At 37.0% G+C, this 13,192-nt stretch overlaps 1 protein-coding gene across 1 annotated transcript; it reads left to right on the top strand.

The window, feature by feature from the left end:
• The first annotated feature begins 859 nt into the window (after positions 1-859).
• Positions 860-12,933, top strand: LOC124678346 (achilleol B synthase-like). The gene is made up of 18 exons (XM_047214249.1): positions 860-1,057; positions 1,197-1,382; positions 2,450-2,539; positions 2,607-2,801; positions 3,248-3,332; positions 3,685-3,851; positions 3,956-4,144; positions 4,258-4,371; positions 6,330-6,452; positions 7,947-8,066; positions 8,182-8,280; positions 8,617-8,673; positions 10,966-11,012; positions 11,117-11,260; positions 11,976-12,153; positions 12,336-12,410; positions 12,555-12,638; positions 12,817-12,933. The coding sequence occupies exons 1-18, from the start codon at positions 860-862 to the stop codon at positions 12,931-12,933; spliced, it is 2,268 nt and encodes a 755-aa protein (XP_047070205.1).
• Positions 12,934-13,192: the final 259 nt, after the last annotated feature.

Genomic DNA, 13,192 nt, shown 5'->3' with positions numbered 1-13,192 from the left:
CCTATCGCGTGGTAAAGATTAGAGAGTACCAAAAAATTGTAAACGGAGCAGAAAGATTGTAAATATGACAAGTCCCGAATGGATTCGATATAAGGAAATCTGGCTCTGGTTATGCATCTCACGCCACCAAAGCAGCAACAGATAATCTGCGCACCCCACGCTCCGAATTCACCGGAAGTGTCACCTTAAAAATTGGGCCACCTGTCCGGCCGGGCCTGGTGACAACCACGTAGTCGCCTCGGCGGCTTCTTCCACGGAAGCATGCCCGCCGAACGGCCGAAGCAGCAGTAACCATACCAGCAAGTTGACTTGCAACCTCCCCCCACGCATGTGGGAGATCGTCCTCGCGCTCCGTGTGATTAGCTCGGAAAATAAACTATAGTACTGTATTAGCTGGTATTCTGCTCCTGCGTTGCTAGATGAAAGATGGCAAATCGTTGACGAGATACTACATTCCAGCTCGCTCAAACTAAATTAATGCACCCAGTAATGCTACACTTATGGAAGGAAGTTAGGGAATTCACTTAAGGACGTCTCTGTGGCATTAACCCTTAATCAATTGTGTTATGGTTGTGGGTCTATAATAGAATTTAGCCTAGAGAAACAAGCGCACGCCACGTATGTCCGTAGAAAACTTTCGGTACCAATCCGTCCGTAGACCCAGCATTATTGTAATGCACTAGTCTGGGAGCTGCATGTGTAATCATGAATTGATGGAAGCATGCATCTTCGTGTTGTTACGACTATATAAGCACAGCTAGGACCTACCGGCTTGACGCACTCTCTCTGTCTGCTGTCTCTGAGATACATACATATATTCCAAAGTAAGGTCGTGCATTCGTTTCATCACCCATCGATCATGTGGAGGCTAAAGATCGCTGAGGGCAGTGGGCCATGGCTGCAGTCCAGCAATGGCTTCCTCGGCAGGCAGGTTTGGGAGTTCGACCCCAACGCCGGTACGCCCGAGGAGCGCGCCGAGGTTGAGAGGCTGCGCGAGGACTTCACCAAGCACCGCTTGGAGAAGCGGGAGTCACGGGACCTCCTCTTGCGGTTGCAGGTAACAAAGTCATATATGTGCATCAAACCATTACTTGTCTGGTACCTAGCAGCTAGCATTTTACATTTTGTAAATCTTCAGACGAGTTTTCATTATTTGTATGACATATATCAAGTAATTACGGTGACCACTCTTGCAGTACGGAAAACTAAACCAATTTCAAGCAAATGCTCCGACAATGAAGATTGAAAACAGCAGTGACGTCACGGAAGAACTTATCTCAGCGTCGTTGAGGAGGGCACTAAATCAATATTCGTCTCTACAAGCACATGATGGGCATTGGCCTAGTGATTACAGTGGGATTTTGTTTATTATGCCTATATTGGTAAGTACATTGTTCAGTTGTTATGCATGCACTACTTCATTATTTCATACGCTATTTTGCTTGAAGAAGATCAATATTTCACTATTATGTCACGGAATCTTCAAGACGAATTTCTGTTGTCAACCATCCATTCAGTGATATCCGTGCAACATCGACTGTACTCCCTCTAATCTAAACTAAGTGTCGATGAGTTGGTACCAACTTTATACTAAATTAGTACAAATTTCTCAACACTTATTATGGATCGGATAGAGTACCTGTTTGACCACGCAAGTACCACGCAAGTACCACGCCTGGTCGATCTCCAACGACCAATAGGAGGATATTACATATATGTTTACCCTATAAAAACAAGTATTCTCTGACAAGCTAAATGAGAGTAGAGACAAACTTTCTCTGCCTTCATGACTCTACCATCACCAGTAAAGCCGTTGGAATTGGTTTCTCTCGGTTATTTTCCCTGTAACATCCAAATGGAGTATACAGTAATTGCTCACATTAAGACATTTCTCGTTGAAACCCCGAAACACGATCACCCTGCTCAGACTCCCCTCCTCGTCCTGAATAAGAAGCAGACCGTGTGTCCGTCATGCTGCAACTCATCATGGTGATGGACTTGCTCGTATACATGGAGGCATTCACCATCGGGAGCCGTTGATGTCTCCATGCGTGCAACTGCAATTATCACTTTACTAATGGGTGGATAGGGTTTGAGCGAGTTAGTGGGTTGATAACTATATATAGAGCATGTGACGAGCAGCCTAACCTCACGTGAATGGACTATGGATATTAAGCAGGTACCAGTATTCAGGTAAGAGTTACTGGTACCTCCCAAGCACCATAGAACTCTATCTTCAAGAATACAAGAGGAGGTGTGTATTGTAAATCTAGCTACGAGAATACAAAGGAAGGTGTATTATTCTGACATGTACTCCAATCTTAGAACATGTAATTACTCCATACTTGCAAGTAGGATAACCTGAAATAAATCCAATTAGTCAGATTGTACAAGCAAATGTTCGCTTTCCTGTTGATCTCAATATGTACCTTCTTTTGCACTCTCGTAGATACTCTCGTTGCATGTTACTGGAGCACTTAACATCGTCATATCCTCAGAGCACCGACGTGAGATATGCCGCTATATTTACAACCATCAGGTATGTTGATTCCAGCCAATATATATCTCCTGTTTTTGCTATAAGAAATTAATAACAATATCTGCAGAACGAGGACGGTGGTTGGGGAAAACAAATTCTGGGACCAAGCACCATGTTTGGTTCATGCTTAAATTATGCAACCTTAAGAATTCTCGGCGAGGTGCCAGATGCTAGCAACGTTGCATTAGCTGAGGGGCGCAAATGGATACTATCACATGGAAGTGCCACTGCAATACCACAGTGGGGAAAGATATGGCTCTCGGTATGTTTTAGAATAACCAACCAAGGTCATTTATGCATAGTGGGGAAGTTCACTCAATGAAATATATTTGTCTTATCTTATTGTCTCCTTTTATCTAACCAGAACCGTTTACATGAAATAATAAAAAACCCCAAACAAATCAAGAACTGCAATTTTAATGAGCAAGAGTATTATGCTACTGCTAAAGAGTATGCAATGGATGTTGGCTCCAAGTTTTTCATGAACGGTCAAAGTAATATCTTTCTTTAAATGAGATGTGTCATCCATTGTACCTTGTTGAAATGATTAAACATGACAAAACACCTATTATCTGCGCAAACTGCACTTAGCCAGTTTTGGTTTGTGCTTATTCATTGGAAGTTTTTCCAAAAATCTAAATAATATTCAGCATATTGCTTCCCGAGTAAGTAATATTTATCTAAGATTGTCTTCAATGTTACTCTCAGATAATTGGCATCTATGATTGGTCCGGAAACAATCCAATTATTCCGGAGTTGTGGTTGGTTCCTCATTATCTTCCGATTCATCCAGGTGCTTATTTCATCCATTGGCGTGCATAACACATGAACAAATGTTTTCATGGATAAACAAGATTTGTTTTACATACCTATTTTTAGAAGATACTTTATACTTACTTAATTCAACATTATTTTGTTTTAAATATTTCTTTGTTATATCATTCTTCTGTATTTACTGATATTATTGTATAGTTTCCCAAATAAGCTTTCCATTATTTTGTCATTCCCCACTTTATTCTTTGGTGGCTAGCGTAATTCATTCCAAAAGCCTGGTGTATCTATCATAGCTCACCATGATCTTCATCTATCATTCTTCTAAACAATGATTATTTATTTATTTGATGAACCTAGAATTTTCCATCTAGGTCGATTTTGGTGCTTCACCCGGTTGGTATACATGCCAATGGCATATCTTTATGGAAAGAAATTTGTGGGGCCGATTACCCCAACTATACTCGCATTGCGGGAGGAACTATATAACACAACATATGATGAGGTCAACTGGAAACATGCACGAAGTTCTTGTGCCCAGGTTTGATATTGTGTAAATTTAACATAGAACAAACAGTTCTGTATTGGTGCAAAATAATATCATGATTAAGGAACTCTTCATTCCACATTCTACCTTTGTTATAGGAAGACCTACACTATCCCGGCTCAAAGGCGCAAAGTTTTCTTTATAGTTGTCTTAACAAGTTTGTGGAGCCCACGTTAAATATCTGGCCAGTCAGCAAGCTGAGAGAAAGGGCTTTAAGTAGCCTCATGGAATATATTCATTTTAACGACGAAACAACAAAATACATTGGAATTTGCCCTATTGATAAGGTAAATGTTGTGGAAGTTGTACATATACCTCTTATTTATTTCCCATGAGAGCACTCTTTCTCGCTTAAAATTTTAAATTATGTTGAAAAAATACTTAACATCTTATTTATTAGGCATTGAATATGATCTGTTGTTGGGTTGAAAATCCAAATTCAGATGAGTTCAAACAACATCTTCCAAGGTTTTATGATTACTTCTGGCTTTCTGAAGATGGCATGAAGGCACAGGTAATGGTCTATCAAATTTTCAAGATTAATGGGACTTGTAGGTTGAATTAAAAATATGCCGGGTGAATTAGTTGTTGTACAAAATGGTGTCAAATAATAGTTCCACCCCATCTCTATCCTAGTCTAAGTTTGTTGTTCAATTTGAGGGGAGGCGGGTATGTAATTACTTCTATCAACTATTGGTGATGTCTGAAGGCTGGGTGGTGTTGTCTACAATTCTATTACATAATTGCATGTAGATAAGGTGCAATGATAACATAGTGATTGTACCCTTTTAACAGCTTTGACATTTTGTCATCATCATTTCCTCGACATAGCATGCAAACAATATTTCCATTTCAACAAAAAAATGGATATATAAATGAACAACCCACTTATTAATCCAAATATGAATATGTCATTCCCATCTCCCAACTACGTTGGTTCATGCAATAATGCATTACAGAAGACCCTTGCGCATGTTTCCATAAGTCCTTTGACAATGGAGATTGCTTAGTGCTATATCCAGGGTATATTGCTAATGTGGCATGATAGTTAAGGAGGATAGAGACAATTGATAAATCTTACAGCAAGAGTATAGCCAATTACTGGCTATAGCAAATTCTCATGTTATCTATAGTTAAACTTATAGCTAACAGATACAATAGTTACCTACAGGAAGGGAAATGCACTTTGGCTCATAGGAGCATTTGCTCCCATTACGTGAATCCACATTTCGAAGTGTCAAAAAATTCTAAACTAAATTTGTACATGTACATCTTGACATTTTGTGTTGGTACACAAATTTTCAAAAAAAGAAAATTATTTTTGTGACTCCTGTAAAAAAGACAAATTTTGATGCTATAATACGACTAAGTACAGTGTATTTTTTTGTCTTTTTTGTACACATCACATAAAATGTTGTTTTTTCACGAAAACTTGTGCATGAACATAGATTGTCCTGATGTAGACCAAAAAATTTATGTCAATTTTTTTTGACATATTAAAAATTATTTTTTAATTATTTTGTATAATGGGAGCATTTGCTCCTATGAGCCAAAACGCCACCTCCACTACAGTAATCACTACTTTATTTATATATGGCCCACCTTATAGTATCATAGAGTACAGTTTTAAAAGGTTGTGCTACAACTAGCTTCTAACTGAGAGACCGCTTATCTCTCTCATATTCTACCTCCACTAAGTATAAATATAATATTTGAAGCCTTATAGCCAGCTGACATCGCCTTAATGTACTTGCTCTTTGCTTAGACATAACCCTTGCACGCGGTCATAGGCAACAAAATTGACTAGTCTGATATCACGCATGCATGAGGACAAAATCATTAATTGCAACATCCTGAGAAAGACACTTAAGAGATAATGCATTGGGTTGTTGTCTCTTACGTTTCTTACTTCTTCTATGATGGTGTGCTATGAAAGTATGCATCTAAAAGGAGTAATGAAGGTTAGGCACATGAAGGTGATTGCAATAGGGACGAGAAAAACATGTGATGTCGTCCGTATCAAGTTTTTTTTGCTTTGGTGGAGTGGAGTGCAATACGGACAAGCAAAACACATGATGTCATTTTCTCTCGGAGCCGACAAAGCCGCCACATAATTCCTTGTTATCAAGCAATAAGTGTATCATACGGAATTATTAGGGATACATTCTCTATCTTTTGTCTTTCAATATCATATCCTTACGTTTCGTAATACTCACATAACATAGCACCATTATGTTGTCTTAGTTTAGCTGAATTTGTCACCTGATTTTTTGGGATGCAAGAGTCTTTTCTATTTGGCTATAATATTGGTAACGTAAAAATTATGTGATTGTCATGACATTAGCTAGAAAGAAAACACAATTTGATACCAATATTTGTTCCTTCTATTGTTGAATTTGATAAATTTGATTAGAAGGATTGATATGTAAAATGAAATATTTGACAATATTTTGCATATCCTTGTTAATATAGGTATATGAAGGCTGCCAAAGCTGGGAGACAGCATTCATAATTCAAGCGTACTGCTCAACTGATCTTACTAATGAATTTGGCCCATGTATAAAAAAGGCTCATGAGTTTCTAAAAAATTCACAGGTTTGTTGTTATCCATTTTCTTCAGGTTATTTTGGTAGTTTCTCACGAGAAAATTTTAGTTTTGAGCTATCATTGTGTTTTGGAAATTTTACTAACACTAGTACAGAAAAGTGGCGCGGCAATACCACACTTACTGGCGTGGATTTGACACGCCACAGGTGTTGCGTTGGTTGTATTTTGTAGATGTGGCCCATATGTATCCACGGTATTTTTTACCTGTGGCGTGTCCTTACCACGCCAATAACTTATTTTGGGGAATGAAAAACATGCAATTAATGAATTTTCAGCAACACTATTTATATCTCATAATCATAATTAGAACAATATACAAAAGATAACATTGTATAGAAGTTAACATTGTCTAGAAGTTGCCAATACTAAATCTACTAGACATAGTCATATCATTGACGTCTCCACTACATCGACATAGTCATATATATCTCTAGACATAAAACATATAGAACATAGCTAGAAGTACTACTAGAAATCTCGGAGAGACTCATAGAGTCACCAACAACTTTAGGGGAGCTCTTCAGAGTCAGAAGATGATGTGTTCTCTGGGTGAGTGTACATGAAGGAAGTAGTATGAAACTCATTGTCGAGATACAAGATGAACTTCTTCACGGGGTCCATCTTGCATCAATATATAAGTCGTTTCCAACTAGGACCAGACGAGAGAGGCAATAGTTCGTGGCGGTGACATAGAATGGACGAGGCGATGGCATGGACCAGATGAGGCGGCAACAAGGACTAGAGGAGGCGATGGACCGATCAAATCAAGGAGGCAATTACACACACCATATTAGGAGGCGGCGGTGGAGAACGGTTTGTGGTGGTGGCGGTGCGAGCGGGGAGCGAGGAGGGCGGCGCTGGGGGTAGACAAGGAACGTGGTGGCGCGACATCGTGTGGAGAGAGAGGAGGCAGAGTGAGCGAGGACAATAGATTGAAAGATGAGTTTTTTGCGGCCGGGTTTGTGGGCCAGCCAGCAGGTCTGGGTGAGGCTAGTCGGTTGTCCGTGAGCCGCTAGTGGCCTTGCTCAATTCTCCACGCCACTAGCTACATGCGCCACTATTTTTTATTTTAAAATCCCTTTTATTTATTTTCTGCAATTGTTTTAGAAAATTTAGTGGTGTGGCAAAGAAAACGTCACACGTAGAAAGATCGTACTGGCATGCAAATATATGTCATGCCACTAGGGGTTTGCAATCAGGCTATCTTGCGGGGGCCATATTCCTGTGGCGTGGCACAATCATCTGTCACACTTGTAATAGGCCAGTACCGGTGGAGCAACAAAAGTTTCTACGCCAATAATATTATATGTGGCGTGTTTACAAGTTACCACGCCACGGTCCATATGACCCCTATAAAAAGTTTCCTACCACTGCAAGAAATTGTAATAGTACATGGTAAATGCATAATAAGGTGGTGTATTTCATCCCCTAGCAATTTTTTCCTAGGATTAATGAGTCACGATGTTTCTTTTATTGTTGTAGGTTCTTCAAGAGCATCCAAGTTATGAAAAGTACTATCGCCATAGATCAAAAGGTTCGTGGACTCTTTCAACAGCCGACAATGGGTGGTCTGTATCTGATTGTACGGCAGAAGCAATTAAGGTTGATATATGTTCCCTATAAACTTCTTCACAACGAATATCTTTCATGTGAAATAATAATTTATCATGAGAAAGTCATTGTTTTACATACTCTTACATAGTATCGTTTTCTTTAGGCATTGCTGTCGTTATCCAAGATTTCTCCGGACCTTGTTGGACAACCAATCAAACAAGAAAGGTTGTATGAAGCCATTGACTGCGTTCTTTCTTTCATGGTATGTACATATATATGAATCGAGAAACTAGGAACACATTCTAATTTACTAGTAAGGATTATTGAAATACGTGAAACTCCATTACCAAACCACCAAAAGTTTCATGCTTCTCTAGTAGATCTATAGGACCATATGAAACAACCCCCGGATTCTCCTAATCAATAATGCTCGGAGGAGATCATGTTAGAAACTACGTACCTCTAGCAGGGAAGAAATTGGAAAAAAAAATATGTAAAACAACCGCAAATTGTTTTGTGTGAAATTTATGTCAAATAATATTTTTAGATCTTTTGTATCTCACTGACAACAGATTTTCTATACTTTTCTTTGGTGAAGAACAAAGACGGTAGCTTTTCTACATATGAACGTGCGAGAACATCCTCTTGGTTAGAAGTAAGTGTATCTATCTTCTACGTTTTACCACTGATGAACTAAATATTATAGGTGGTAAAAGTTCAGTTCTTCAGAAAAGAAGGGTGTTGTATGTTAATCTTAGTAAATATTCAACTTGTTTTACTTGTGAGCAAAGATAAAATTGTATAATAAGAATTCGAGGTATGCGGGAGTACACATAGGACAACAAAACGAAATATTACATAAATATGTACTACATGAATGTTTAATGGAAGACAGGGTCGATACAATAAAACTTTAAATACCTCTATCACTTAGTCCTATTGTGCCAAACTTATATTTTGAATAATGAAGATTTTTCTAATGGTGTAGATGAGCATTTAGATTCTAATAAATTAAACATTATCCTTGTTTGCATATATCTTAAAAAATTATATCGACACATGTTTTAATTAGCAACCTTTAACCACCTAACCGTGACACCCCGAACCAAGCGATCGGAACATCTCACATACCCTCCATAGAAACACCGGCTATTGTGACACTTAATAAACATAGAAGCAATATATATATATATATATATATATATATATATATATATATATATATATATATATATATATATATATATAGGATAAATACTTCCTACCCCTGGGTGTAGTTACACCCATATCTATATACTTGCATACGGAAGTATATACGATACTTTATCGGTTTGAGTATGTTCGTATACAATATCTAAGATACTCCAAACCAAGTTTGGTAAAAAAATGCAAGTGAACCCATAGTTTGCACTATATATCTAAAATACATGCATATGTATACATAAAAAATAATTCTACGTGAAAAAATGTACATACTACCTATAAAGTAGTATATATACTTCCAAAATGGTTTTATATACTTCATACTACATGTACATACTCACCGGCATGATAGATACTCTCTAGATTGTGAGAAACACGCGTGGGTGTAACTACACCCGGGTGTAGTATGAATATGTCCTATATATTTATATATTTATATGTGTGTGCCTGTGTGTGTATATATATATATATATATTTATATGTGTGTATATATATATATATATTCATGGCAACCTAATTCAATAGGTCTATTATTACAAAACTAGAGGATACCCCGCATATTGGAGCAAGTCTTTTTAGAAAATTATTACTAGACAATAGTAATGTTGAATGATCATATAGATAAGGTAGCATCACTTGAAATGTTTTTTAAATAGTGTACAACTTTGGATATAGTGTGGTCAAAATTATGGCTTAGCAAATTATATACATAAGACATGGATAAAATTAGTACATAGGCATTATATACAACAATGTATACGACTTACACCAACTTGGTACACTATAGACAACATGCTGAAATCAGTTGGAAAGAACATTGGGCTGTAGAAGGCGTACCCAAAGATGCAAAACTGAGTAGTTCTTTTGGATGCAAGGTCATGTGTTCTTTTTCTAGGTCATCAAGTTCTCAATCCTTTTATAGATACAATCTCATGTCCATGTTTTATATATGTTTATAAACAACTAAAGTAAACATGAGTATTCAGCTATTCAAGAAAATTACATAGATTAGCATACACGATAAATAATAAGTGACCGGGCGAATAGTTGCAGCTTATCCAAGATGAAGAATTGATCAACAGATGCATGACCCGGTTAACAGCTGGTAGAAACTATATGCACCTGAATAGGAGAAACTCAGTGATTATTAGAAGCAAAGAACAGTAGAACACCGTTGATATAGAAGAACAAACTAGAGCATGCTAGTACATAAGTACATTTAATTGACAAGTTAACATCACCACTTGTTCCCTGTAGAAATAATATATTGATGAATTATTTTTAACAAATCAAATTCAGCGTTTCTCCATAGATTATGCAACCAAAATTCGAGTTCCTAGCTAATATAAAACCTCTTGATGAAAATCTGAACACAATCTCAACATATAGATTAATTCTGTTATAGATCTTACAATCGGACAAAACAGGAAATGGGGTTAATTGAGATATCAATGAATCAAGACCAAACAACTTGAAATCCATGAATAGTGCACGTGCTCAGAAGACAGAAAGGGTTGGGGTTTGACGACCAAAAGTACGGGGCGAGCTGGTCGATATCGCAATGAGTTTAATAGGATGTGTTGTGACAGCTCCTCTGTCATGTCCATCACGTGCTAGCAAAAGGTCCTTAGAAAAATTACACCAATAAGTCTTTGTGGCATGCGTAAAATATTGTTTCACTAATGACTTATTGAACTCAAAATGGACACTAATTTTACTTACTCTTATATTATTTGTCTCCTAGGTTCTCAATCCTTCTGAGAGTTTCCGCAACATTGTAGTCGATTATCCGTAAGCAATCCGAAAACCTTTATTAAATTTTCGATAACTTGTTATGCTTCTATATTCATATTTTCTTTACATAAACTAACTTACAATACATATATTATATCTAGATCTGTAGAATGCACATCTTCGGTGATTGATGCTCTCATGATGTTTAGAGACCAACACCCACTCTACCGCAACAATGAGATCGAGGGATGTGTACAAAAGGCAGCTCTTTTTATTGAGAGCAAACAACAGAAGGACGGTTCATGGTAACTAATGTTGTGCTATTTCTTGCAAACAACTTTTGATCATGTTGCGATTCTACACCTATGATTTATTTTTATGAACCTTCAAGCCAAATATGGATTGAAAATTAGCCTCATTGGACACATCATTTATGTCATCGAGGACCCCGAGTTTAGTTTGGTATGCCCTTAAGTGGTAAGTTGTAACTGATTTTAATCCACTTGTATAACCAATGGCTTCCCATGGTAAAGTGATCTTCACAAACGTTGTGTCAAATTTATATATATGATTAACAAATAGCCGTGTGTGTTAAGAAAAACATATTCACTATTACAATGGACATCCCCCAAGAAAACAAAAAAAAACAAATTGAACAAATTTATTAGTTTGGAACATAGTTGGAAGAAATTGAATGAAAAATCCAACAAAAACACTATTAGCTTATTTAGTTATGTAAACTGGGCTACCGGTTAACGTATTTCTGAAGCAAACATATTAATACCTTGCATATTATATTGTTTGTATAGGTAAAATGACCTTTTATAAACTCATTAGCCGCATGAAGAAAAAATAGAAAAATAGTTTATACCCGGTCTCTGTTTTATAAAGATTAAGGAGTTATTTGTTTTGCTTGAAGACTTGTTCCACATACCAAAGCAAATAGTACTAGGCAGTTGTCTTTTTTGTTCATATTAGGTGGCTAGTAACCAACAATCTCTCAACATAATTATCTTCCAGGTACGGTACTTGGGGTATCTGTTTCACTTATGGGACAATGTTTGGTATAAAGGGTCTAACAATAGCTGGAAGAACTTATGACACTAGTTCTTCTATCAGAAGAGCATGCAAATTTCTGTTGTCAAATCAGCAGCCCACTGGTGGATGGGGAGAGAGCTATATTTCTAGCGAAAATGAGGTACTAAACTATGATTATTAATTTTTGTTTAAAGGATGTTTTTCCTGATTAATTAGTAAATTGTAAATTACAACTTACTTAAATATACAAATGATCGTTACAAGTTGGGAAAAAAGTTTCTTATGCAAGACTGCAATTTTGAAGTTTATTTCGCTGAAGTTCCTTACAAATTTTACTTACAGGAGTATGTTGACAGCGGTAGACCTCATGCTGTGAATACCGCTTGGTCCATGTTAGCTTTAATATATTCTGGGCAGGTATTTTATTTTCCCCTTGAATTATATTCTTGTTATAGCATGTATCTTCAATACAACAAGTTGTTTGCCGTAACTTTGTGTCATTTATTTTGAAATAATTTCATTATCAACTCATCGATTTCATATGTTGGATATTTTGATTAGGTTGAACGGGATCCAATACCATTGCATCGTGCGGCAAAACTATTGATCAACATGCAACAAGACACAGGTGATTTCCCTCAACAGGTATGGCTTCAATTTTGTGCATTAAATTTATAGTATCCTTGCTATTCATTTGGAGATTCATTGTAAAATATATTACTACATGAACTAGAGGACCAATATAAGAATATCTTACTTCTCAAAACTTACAAATACCAATCCATCTAAATTGTTGAACATTTGGTCTACTTTTTTGTGATAGGAACACATTGGATGCTTCAACTCTTCATTGTACTATAATTATGCCAACTACCACAACATATTCCCCATATGGGCTCTCGGAGAGTTCCGTCGCCGACTTATTCTCACCAAGAAGTAATGTGGCGGGAGAAATACTAATGTTAGAGAAGTGACATGGCTCTTACAACTTTATGTTCGATTATTGTTCTGATGTATTCCAATAAGATGTATTTATCATAACAATTATATGTCGTGCAACACCAAATCCAGTGAACATTGTATCTCGTACTCCACGCCATTTATATATATACTATTCCCCTCTCTACGCCCCTCTAAGAGTAGTGGTCATCCATAATGTTGATGAATTTGACGTACATGTAGAAGCAGTCAAAAAATAT

Source organism: Lolium rigidum, chromosome 1 (genome assembly GCF_022539505.1).
Source record: "Lolium rigidum isolate FL_2022 chromosome 1, APGP_CSIRO_Lrig_0.1, whole genome shotgun sequence".
In the NCBI taxonomy this organism is placed as follows: Eukaryota; Viridiplantae; Streptophyta; class Magnoliopsida; order Poales; family Poaceae; genus Lolium; species Lolium rigidum.
The sequence above is the reverse complement of the archived record's forward strand: the minus strand, read 5'-3'. Positions and strand labels throughout refer to the sequence as shown.

Excerpts from the sequence above, each read along its gene's own strand:
- LOC124678346 (XM_047214249.1), top strand. The coding sequence starts at position 860 with ATGTGGAGGCTAAAGATCGCTGAGGGCAGTGGGCCATGGCTGCAGTCC. Across the intron at positions 1,058-1,196 it reads ACCTCCTCTTGCGGTTGCAG|TACGGAAAACTAAACCAATT; the intron begins GTAACAAAGTCA and ends CCACTCTTGCAG. Across the intron at positions 11,013-11,116 it reads AACATTGTAGTCGATTATCC|ATCTGTAGAATGCACATCTT; the intron begins GTAAGCAATCCG and ends TATTATATCTAG.